The sequence below is a fragment of the Ostrea edulis genome, chromosome 4 (assembly GCF_947568905.1).
Source record: "Ostrea edulis chromosome 4, xbOstEdul1.1, whole genome shotgun sequence".
In the NCBI taxonomy this organism is placed as follows: Eukaryota; Metazoa; Mollusca; class Bivalvia; order Ostreida; family Ostreidae; genus Ostrea; species Ostrea edulis.
Window position 1 is genome coordinate 10,811,902 of NC_079167.1, and position 12,026 is coordinate 10,823,927.

At 34.1% G+C, this 12,026-nt stretch overlaps 1 protein-coding gene across 2 annotated transcripts in view; it reads left to right on the plus strand.

Annotated features, from left to right (window-relative positions):
• The window catches only part of LOC125671952 (phosphatase and actin regulator 4B-like), a 50,866-nt gene that overhangs the window by 31,472 nt on the left and 7,368 nt on the right, over positions 1-12,026 (plus strand). For both annotated transcript variants that reach the window (XM_048907949.2, XM_048907950.2), the window contains exons 4-7: positions 4,733-4,879; positions 6,016-6,171; positions 6,563-6,845; positions 10,274-10,458. In XM_048907949.2, coding sequence (XP_048763906.2) covers positions 4,733-4,879; positions 6,016-6,171; positions 6,563-6,845; positions 10,274-10,458 — 771 coding nt within the window. The remainder of the gene's footprint in view (positions 1-4,732; positions 4,880-6,015; positions 6,172-6,562; positions 6,846-10,273; positions 10,459-12,026) is intronic.

The window sequence follows — 12,026 nt, forward strand, 5'->3', positions numbered from 1 at the left end:
TGTATCTGCTGCAGTCAGACGCATGAATGCATTATTAGTGTGATAAGATTATGATATATAGTATACAATTGGGTAAGGGTTAACGGGGCTTATGCATGAAACATGTTAAGTGCTCAGGGGACCTCTTATTGTGAGGAAGCATCCAGGTATTACTTGTACTGAAAACATACAAAATTTTGCTTAATATTCATTACAATATTCAGATTAACAAAAGAAGAATGTTGAAACTGTAGGGTATTGTGCTGAATATTACTTATTTTGTGTATTTTAAACTATTTTTCTTAATTTTCAGATTTCGATAAGTTTACATTTTCAATGGTCTTATTTTTGGAGTCCTAAGCATCACATAAATTGCATTAACAATGTATAGTAAAGTTTACATTACCAAAATCTTTTATTATGTTGAGTTTTAAAAGGTTGTGTTATATCTATGATAAAAACATTGTTTAGTTTTGATTTTATGGAGAAAATGTTTTAGAATTTACATTTTGTCAAATTGTAGGGTGGGGGAAGGAGGGGTTACAGCCTTATTTGATGTTGATTTCTGTCCAAGTTATGATACAATTGATACAGATAGTTTCAGGAGTAATCTGTTAGAAAACAACACTGGAAATAAAAGTATGATGAAAGTATGTGATATAATCGGACATGAAGCATCATTTTTCAAACAGTTACTTGACTTCACAATTTTGTCTGAAAATTCTTGACAATCAATTTGAAAATAAAACAAATTCAAACCTCTAAGTCCTAAATCGTGAGGGAAGAGGGCAAGAGTTGATCTTTTAGATCAGTTCATTGGTTAAATTTGACCTTTCTACCACAATTCACTACTACTATTTTTAAGGGGGGGGGGGGGGGGGGGGTGCACGGGAACAACAGGCTATAGATTGAACTCTACATGTGAAAATAACCAACTAATAAAAGAGGCAGACCCCCTGTTGTTACATACCTGATAATTATTTTCATGTACATTCGAGTAATTGCAATGCAAGTCAAGTTGTACAATGTACTTGCAAGTTGATTTACACAAATTTAATTTTCTAAAGATAGAATCACACTGAAAAACAAACAACATGTTTCAACAAAAAGATTACACTAGATATACCGATTCATCATTATTGACATGTTCTGTTCATTAGTACCTGATGTACAATAATATTTAGCAACAAGTAAAATTTGTCCATAGTGTCAGGGTGAAGTGATAAGTTAATAATGTACATGCGTTGGTTTATACATGCAATTTCAGGCACATGGAATTGTATTTTGGTCCTCAGAAATATTGATAAAAATTAATGATGAAAAATTGCTGATATGTAAAGACCAGTCGAGGACTAATTTGTTACATCATAACCGTACATTTCTTTTGAAAAAATCACACAAAGGACACATAAATGTAATCTGTGACTAAAATTGTTGTATTGTCATATTAGTTTTCAGTCATTACCCATAATTCTTAGAAAAATCCCATAACAGGCAATTAAATACAGTCAGAAATAGTATATTTTCTATTTACTCCTTATATTAATGTCATCAATTGAGGGACGCAATGTGCTATCCGCCCCCTCTATTCAGGTGGAAATAACTCATGCTGCATTGTGAAAAATGCAGATGTTTGCAAGGAATTACATGATTGGAAATTTAATTAATTGTAAATATATTTTGTCATGTTCATTTTTAGAATATGATTATATAAATTTGATGAAATGTTTCTCATTTTTATCATTTCTTAATCAAATGCTGAATGTCCCTTGTATATCTAATCAGCATATTGCTCATTTTGCTGGAAGCAATGATCTCTGTATCAAGATAAAGGCTTTGAAAAGCATTAACATAGTTGTTTGTTAAGTACCTGAGATAGTGATGCAGATTTAGCAAATAAAAGATTGTTCACTTTGAATATCCCCATTTTATTATGTAGATAACAAGACATTTCATTCAGTTTTACTGTATTGTGGCCCCCGTACAAAGAATGACCATACAGACTCCAATGTAATCCACAGCATCGTTAATAATCATAGGACCCTGCTGTATCAGGTAGTCAAATCAGGTGTACCTAGTTATCAGATATAGACATAGACCATCAAATCCAGGTGTACCTAGTTACCAGGTATAACCATATAGACATAGGTCATCAAATCCAGGTGTACCTAGTTACCAGGTATAACCACATAGACCATCAAATCCAGGTGTACCTAGTTACCAGATATAACCATATAATCCATCAAATCCAGGTGTACCTAGTTACCAGGTATAACCATACAATCCATCAAATCCAGGTGTACCTAGTTACCAGATATAACCATACAATCCATCAAATCCAGGTGTACCTAGTTACCAAGTATAACCATATAGACATAGACTATCAAATCCAGGTATACCTAGTTACCAGCTATAACCATATAGACATAGGTCATCAAATCCAGGTGTACCTAGTTACCAAGTATAACCATACAATCCATCAAATCCAGGTGTACCTAGTTACCAGGTATAACCATACAGACATAGACCATCAAATCCAGGCGTACCTAGTTACCAGCTATAACCATATAGACATAGACTATCAAATCCAGGTGTACCTAGTTACCAGGTATAACCATATAGACATAGGTCATCAAATCCAGGTGTACCTAGTTACCAAGTATAACCATACAATCCATCAAATCCAGGCATACCTAGTTACCAGGTATAACCATACAATCCATCAAATCCAGGCGTACCTAGTTACCAGGTATAACCATACAATCCATCAATTCCAGGTATACCTAGTTACCAGGTATAACCATACAATCCATCAAATACAGGCATACCTAGTTACCAGGTATAACCATATAGACATAGGTCATCAAATCCAGGTATACCTAGTTACCAGGTATAACCATATAGACATAGACCATCAAATCCAGGTGTACCTAGTTACCAGGTATAACCATATAGACATAGACCATCAAATCCAGGCGTACCTAGTTACCAGCTATAACCATATAGACATAGACTATCAAATCCAGGTGTACCTAGTTACCAGGTATAACCATATAGACATAGGTCATCAAATCCAGGTGTACCTAGTTACCAAGTATAACCATACAATCCATCAAATCCAGGCATACCTAGTTACCAGGTATAACCATACAATCCATCAAATCCAGGCATACCTAGTTACCAGGTATAACCATACAATCCATCAAATCCAGGCATACCTAGTTACCAGGTATAACCATATAGACATAGGTCATCAAATCCAGGTATACCTAGTTACCAGGTATAACCATATAGACATAGACCATCAAATCCAGGTGTACCTAGTTACCAGGTATAACCATGTAGACATAGGTCATCAAATCCAGGTATACCTAGTTACCAGGTATAACCATATAGACATAGACTATCAAATCCAGGTGTACCTAGTTACCAGGTATAACCATGTAGACATAGGTCATCAAATCCAGGTATACCTAGTTACCAGGTATAACCATATAGACATAGACTATCAAATCCAGGTGTACCTAGTTACCAGGTATAACCATGTAGACATAGGTCATCAAATCCAGGTATACCTAGTTACCAGGTATAACCATGTAGACATAGGTCATCAAATCCAGGTATACCTAGTTACCAGGTATAACCATATAGACATAGACTATCAAATCCAGGTGTACCTAGTTACCAGGTATAACCATGTAGACATAGGTCATCAAATCCAGGTATACCTAGTTACCAGGTATAACCATGTAGACATAGGTCATCAAATCCAGGTGTACCTAGTTACCAGATATAACCATATAGACATAGACTATCAAATCCAGGTGTACCTAGTTACCAGATATAGCCATAGCATTTGAATCTTGATAAATTTAGTACTTCCATTTTAACAGCTTGGAATTCCAAATAAAAGTAGAATGTAAATGTAAGAAATAAACTTCATTTTTGAAAATACAGAAGGGTATGAACTGCAACACTTCATGAAGTATAGTTCATACCCTTGTGTATATTCAAAAATGAAGTTTATTTCTTCATTATCTCAGAAGGAGGAGGGATTTGCATTCTATTCTGTAGACAGAATTGTTCTAAAATACATGTATCAAAAAATTAAATGAATTTGAAGTATAATTGTGTATATTTATTATCTATATCCTGATGATATATGTTAACAGTTATGTTAATTAAATGCAAAAATAAAAAGTGATACTGTCATATATGATCTATCTTGTGTGATACAGCCATAAAATTTGATAAAAGATGAGAGCAGGTGATATTTATTAATTCATCAAAGTAAAATCCTGTCATGTTATCATAGAGATTTGATTAGCACAGATACATATTGTTATGAGTTGAATGGTTTGTTTTTTTTCTAATGTGGTTAAACACAAAACAATGTGCATACAATTCGCATGTGTATTAGCGCATTACGTGATAAAGCAGTTGGCTCAGTCAACTTTATATGGATTTTGATCAGTTTAATTCAGTTCTAAAACATGAAGGGTTCTGTCTGCACTGTGTGGTCTCTTATCTCTGACTAAGGGTGGAGACAAGAATACTATTAGATGGGGGGGGGGGGGGGGGGGGGGGGGTGGAAGAAAACAATGCTTTTAGAGTAGTTTAACAGGAAAAATAGAGTGGAATGTGAATTTACTGCAAATACCATAGAAGCATACTTATGCTTGCTTAAATGTATTTTGATAAAAAAAAAAAGTATGGTATGCCATAGTTTTTAGATAACATTGTCTTGTTTCAGCTGTCACAGAAGTTAATTCATCGGAAATATCATCATCAGCGTGTAATGGAACTGCCACAGTAGACACTGTTTCCATGGAAACTACACCAGTTACTATAACAACCCAAGCAGAGATCACTTCCTGCTCAGCGAATACAACTGCATCAGGTACAAAATGTTTTTGCCTGAAGCCTGGTTTCCTGTGCTTATAACACTCTTGTCTGTAGCTCACTAATACATTGTACAAATCTGTACGAATTCTATATTTGTTTCTGTATGTATCCAACTTGTTCTTGATGCAAAGTAAGCATGAAATATACATTGTATCGTATTCATAAGTAAGCATGAAATATACATTGTATCGTATTCATAAGTAAGCATGAAATATACATTGTATCGTATTCATAAGTAAGCATGAAATATACATTGTATCGTATTCATAAGTAAGCATGAAATATACATTGTATCGTATTCATAAGTAAGCATGAAATATACATTGTATCGTATTCATAAGTAAGCATGAAATATACATTGTATCGTATTCATAAGTAAGCATGAAATATACATTGTATCGTATTCATAAGTAAGCATGAAATATACATTGTATCGTATTCATAAGTAAGCATGAAATATACATTGTATCGTATTCATAAGTAAGCATGAAATATACATTGTATCGTATTTACATTGTATCGTATTTACATTGTATCGTATTTACATTGTATCGTATTTACATTGTATCGTATTTACATTGTATCGTATTTACATTGTATCGTATTTACATTGTATCGTATAAGGATGAAGGAAACACATGAATCTGGATGCATAAGATTTTGAAGTACATTATCAGAAATAAAATGAGTACATACTACTGTCCAGATGTTCTGTTACAGTGTAAAGCTCCATTAAGGTTAGTTAGTGTTTGATGTTTCCAAAGTAATGTGCCTATATCCAAATTCTTCCATGTCTGAGCAGCCTCTCACACCCAGGGCTTTTGTGTGGCTAAGGGGGCAAGACATGGGGTGCAATGGAGAAGCCCATAACATCAAAACACTTCTGTGTTTTTTGATTCATTAACAAATACTGTGTCCCCCTGCAGATCTTATTTCTTTTGTATACTACCTGTTCCACACTAGTTATTACTGCCATATATTCCCTTTTCTGCAAAGCATTGTTTGTGTAACATCTTTGTGTGTTTGATTGTTTAGCTTATGTACTGTTGAAAGCTTTCATGGTACAATCTGGTAAAGAGTTACTTCCCCTGTGTTTACTATATGTATCATACCATGTTTTCCTGTTTGCAGTGTTGACTACAGCTCAGGTCAGACCGATGGTATTCCCACATCTTCAGGGCACCAGCACACCCGATTCTGCTGTGTCCAACACAGCGTTTGAACAAGCACCACCTCCAGAAGAAAAACCCGTTGATCCACCTCCCCAACTCTCTCCAGGGAAGGAAGGTAACAATGCACACTAGCAGTAGGAAATATATCATAAAAACGTTAATCTTCTAATTGTCTCAGGAAGAAATGTATGTCTACATGTATATACAGTTGAACTTTGGTATCTGGAACACTGATATCTTGAATACCTTCCATGGATATGTCAAAGTGATTCGGATGTAAGTCCCAACTACTTATTCTTCAAGTATTTTACCCTTGATATCTCGAATCCTCAGATATCTCCAACTTTTTTCTCGCTCCCATCGAGTTCGAGATAACGAGGTTTGACTGTAATATATTTTAGTCCTTCTTTTCTATACTAAGAAATAAAAGTGACTTTAAAGTGTCTTGTAGCCTTTTTTTGTACATTTGAAAATTTGTTGATGCTTGTGCAATTGTGCAATTCTAGAGGCGGCTGAGGAGCCTGTGGAATTCAGTGATCCAACTGGAACATTCCAGATAGCACCTGCTTCTGACTGGGACAACTTGAAACTACCTAAAAAGAGTGCATTAAAGGGGGCAGGGCCAGCTGACTCACCCCCAGCAACTGATTTTCCCTCTGTTCATTTTTCACATGTAGAAACCATAGAATCACCACCCATGGAAGAGACAGTACAAGCCAGTGAACCAAAGTCCTCACCAAAAGCAACACCAGTAGCAGCACCTAGGCCAAAACTCAGAGGGGGCCTTGTGTAAGTTACATCTTTCTAAAGCTATTTTTGTTATCCCAATACTGTAAACCAACTTCTATTTGTGTGCCAGAAATTTCCACGAGATTCATGAGAACCTCTACATTACAAATATTTCTCGCCGCCAACCAGACCTTTAATGTTTCTTGTACATTTAAGATTATCTTGGTCACGAAAATTAGTCATCGCGAACCAGATCATCACTGATAAATAGCGAAATGAAGTCGTCATGAATAAAAGTCTGTTTACAGTATTCAATTTTCTTATCCAACACTTTTATGAATTTTTTTTCTGCTCACCTTGCATCCATTTTGAATATTTTTGTTGATGTATGATTATACAAAATAATCCCCAAAGTTCTGTATTATGTTTTCCTGTAGTTCACATTCTCTTAAAAAATTGAATGGTTATAATGTTAATATTGGGGTTATAATATAATCATTCAAACATTAGATTTCTGATCAAGGGGTTTCACATTCAGTTCTCGCTGTGTTAAGAAAGGTGAATTACATGCAATGTATAATTCACTCCGGTACAGAGGCATGTTAAACTGAATGTCACACTGCAAAGTGTCAGTAACATGGAAAAAAGAGTCGTTATATAGTGAAACAGATTACATAGGTATGGAGTTAGACAGGTATTACTGTACTGCTAATATAATATTAAATACATCACATATGCCCATCATAGAGAAGTTGTAGGGGGCACCCTTATTTCACCATGTCTGTCTATCCACCCTTATGACTATGGTCAAGGGCGGTTTCCATGGTAATTTTTTTAAATCATGATTCTATGAAATATACCTACTGTAAACTGGAAAATGTACTTATTGTGATAATTTACACAAAACAAATGTGAAAAAAAAGCTTTACATGTAGATATTCCCTTGCAGGGCTCAAAATAATTGATGGTCTAAAGTAAATTATGGATTTGGGCTAGTGCTTTGTAAAGAGCATATACCTTTTGGGCTAGTTAATTTGAATGTGTATGAAAATTCCTCAACAATTGGACTAGTAAATCAGATGTATGTGCATCCAGATATTTATCGATTGCAAAATAATTTCTTGATTTCACTTTTGTTAAGTTTTACTTTAAAACAACTCAATGTAAGTAAATTCACGGACATTCCTAAGAACAAGTTGTCTTAAGCAGAGTATTGCTAAGAGTGATTGTCGGCTAGACAATGTACAATGTACATAATACTTCTTAGTATTTTGTGAGGATACTGAATGAATTAGATTTTTGTTACGAGGTCAAAATTTGTGGGAGTTCTTTCTTTGTTATTATAATATTTATATTTCCAATTTCTTTTACAAATTGTAATGGTATCCCTATCCTCACGAATGCAGTGCAGTTGTGAACAATACACTTAATAATCTATACAATTATAGTATGTCTATTTATAATGGTTGGAAATTCCAACAGAAATGAAAGTAGAATGTAAATATAAGAAATAAATATCACTTTTGAAAATACATATTTATTAAGGGTATGAACTGCAATGCTTCATGTCGGCTAATGCACTTCAGGAAGAATACCGGCATGAAGCGTCAAATTTCATTCCCTCATGTATTTTCCAAATGAAATTTATTTCTTAAAAAGGGAATTAAAAGTTAGCATGGTTTATGTAGTGAAACAGAAATCTTCCAAAAGAAAGCAGTATGTAGGATATACCACATCATATTGCAATAATCTAGTACCATTCTGAATAATCATGTGTTTTATAGGTTTTTCAGGTAAGAAAAGATATGACTTATCCACTAAAAGTGGTTTGTATATGTATGTATAAATGTGCATATGTACAGCATACATATGTACATCAGTATAGTGAAAATCACATCATTTAAATATTCTCATAAAATCTTGCTGGCCTGTGAATGACTTCTTAACATGAACAGGTTATCCGTAATTCTGGGTCAGGAAATTAACAAACCAGGCACATGACCTAGCATATACCTATGTTTAAATGTCACTCACTTCTATAAATATATATATATATAACTGATTCTCTCCATCTGCATGAACAGCATAGAGTGTTCCTTTGTATAAATATCTTGCAACCTGTGTTATCAAAATCATGTTTGACAAAAGGATTAATAATGATTAAAATTCATTACAGCTTCCTCAATAGTTTATATGCTATCAGACTTTGTATGAGAAACGTATTTCTTTAATTGCAGGTGTCTTAACACACTATACTGCTAGTTTTGAAAGGTATTCCATGATTTTATGTTATTCAGTGATGTATGTTTGAAATCATGAAATTCAAGTCACAATTCATTTTCCCTACTATTTGGAAAAGTTGTTTCCCTTTGTTAAATAAGTGCAATTCACTGTTAACCCTATGCAACCTTACAGGGTAATGATGATGAAAAATAGGATTGTTGTATTTTCTTCCTGTTCTGTATGTTTGCCCCATATACAGGCAATATCAAATTGGTACAAAATGACTATTTTTGATCACAGCCTTTTTGGGCCCCCTTATAACTCACAATTTTAAAGCTTTAAAGAAATACTGAATCATCTGTTATTTTATAGAATAAATCAGGTCCAATATAGTTTCACATCATTTTTGTCTGATATTTATAGTCTTTTGGAATATATGGCATCTTAGTAACACTATTTCACAATTTTAATCATATTTAGTCAAAATGCTCATTTCATTTAGAAAACAAAGAGCATAGCTTAAGGTTGGTTGTTTGCTTTACGTCCCATCGAGAATTTATCACTCATATTGAGATGTCACCAGTTGTAGGTGAAGTACCACAAATTTAGACCAATGCTTAGCCCTCAGGGCCGTAGCAGTGAGGGTTCTTTAACATGGCATCACCTGAAGTGACACATGACCTCCGTTTGTGTAGGTCATATTTTAAAAAAACATGATTCTCACTTCTAAATGCAGAGTGTTTGGCAATGGTGCAATCACAACCTCTGTTTATGTGTGAGCAGGGCTCGAACTCACAACCTCCTATTTACGAAGTGAATGCTCTACCACCGAGCTACCGTGACTGGTCATAGCTTAAAGACTAGCAATTTTCTTTCACATGTACTGAAAAGACAAATATATGGTATGAATATAAAGTTTGCCCAAGCCTGTGCTCAATGTTTTACGGAAGAAAAAGTATGTAAAAGATAGCCATGTCAAAATATCGAAAATAGCACCAAAACATCATGTTTATGATGTCATAATTGATAAAATGCACTTATTTTTGAAACAAAAGCACACATGTTGATTCTAATGGGGAAATAGAGCCTTATCATAATTTTATAGTCCTTTCAAAAAATGTTTTGTGGTCTTGAATATTTTCAGATGAGTTACAAAGAATTGTTGGGGAAAACAGAAAGTAACACCAGAAAAGGCTTATCATTTGTAAATGTGAAAGGCAGTGAATATATATCTTTCTCTGCTTATTTCTTCATTTCTGTTGCAGAAAATTTACAGCTAGTGATAATAAAGAAAACCAAACTGACACACCTGTGGCCAAACCGTCTTTCACAAACAGTCAAGTAGACAAAGGCACCAGGCCAGATTATAACCCTGCAGATGACTCCTCATCTGATGATGAGGAGATTCGTTATCGTGATGATGAGGAGGAGGATGAGGAGGAGGTTGTGTGTAAGTTGTAACAAGCTTGTGTGTTTACTGTATTGATGGAATTCATACCACTGGGAAATTTACACAAAAGAACTTTGTGTGAATATTCTCCTTATCTGGTATTACCTCATATTGTATTCATCAGGAGGCATCATAACCCTTTCTCTTATATATATGTGAATTGTTAATTTGAAACATGTTCACAGCAAGTATACACTTGTAAGCCAGTTTATACACCTTCTGGATAGGGGGGAAAAAATGACTGATTTACAACTACAGTTATTACATGAGTGCATTATTCTGAGTTTTCTGATTTTCTGAAACCCAACAGGCTAGAAAAAATAGAACTTTGTATTCACCTTCACGTGCCTTTGAGGTGAATATAACATTTAATTTTTTCAACATCGGACTAAAAAGAAATTAAGAATTCTTAAATTGATATGATTGGTTATTATTTTTGGTCCAATGAAAACTGGCATCTCTAATCACTTTTGACTAGGTCTTACACTTTAGCTATAAACAAAGATGAATGACAAAGTATTGTTTAGTAAGCTCTAGTGGCAGGTTTCAAGGTTTTAAATCATTGATTCATGATATGATAAAACAATTATTGACATTTTCTGAGCCATTACACTGCTTTAGCCACCATCAAAGTACAATATTTACCTTCGTCTCTGGTCTCTGTGAATATTGTACTTCTCGGGTAGCTAAAGCATTGTATTGACCCCAAAAATATCAATAATTATATGATATTTGAGAGAAAGTTGTGTTTAGTGAATACTTACCACAAATGAGAAGAAGTTGACTTACAGTATATTAGAATGACAGAAATAACACTTAGTGAGATGTTTTCCCATTGAATTTGCATTATCAAGAACACGGAGAGCTTTCGAACTTTATAGTACTCTTTGTTTGTAATAATTATTCTGTAGCTGTAATTCTAGTAATAAGAGTGTTTTTGAATATATACTCTATGCTGATGAGAACCATCTTCACTAACCAAGATGAGGGTAAGGAAATCAGACAATTGGCTAGCAAAGATGGTGAGAAAGAAAATACGTTGACTGCCATGAAGTTAATATTGAATTCGTTACCAGCAGTAGTTAATGACATGTAGGTATACCTCACTAACACGTTTTTCAACTGATGAAATCAGTGAACTAAAAGTGCTTACTTTAGCGTTTCCTGAAGTGAGTACATGCAAGTACTGTAGAAGCACACTGTAGGTGTGCACAAAGCTGAAATCTTTTTTTAATTTGATTTTAAAATGAGAAAGATTTTGAATATTTTTCTTTTTAAAGTAGGAAAAACTGAAACAACTGCATTTTTAAACATCATTCTTCTGTAATACATAGGAGTTGTTTCATTGACATGTTCACGCTGTTGAATGATTCATTTAATTCATTGAGAAAAGGAGTGTATGGTACATAATAGGAGATTGTACTTAGTTTAGTGTTAATTGTGGCATTTTCTTTGCCATGACAACATTTCCTCTGTTACCATAAACAGACTGTTGTCTCAATGACAGCATATGATTTGTGGACAGAGAAATGTATACCAAGAATACCATAGATCAGTGTACAACCACT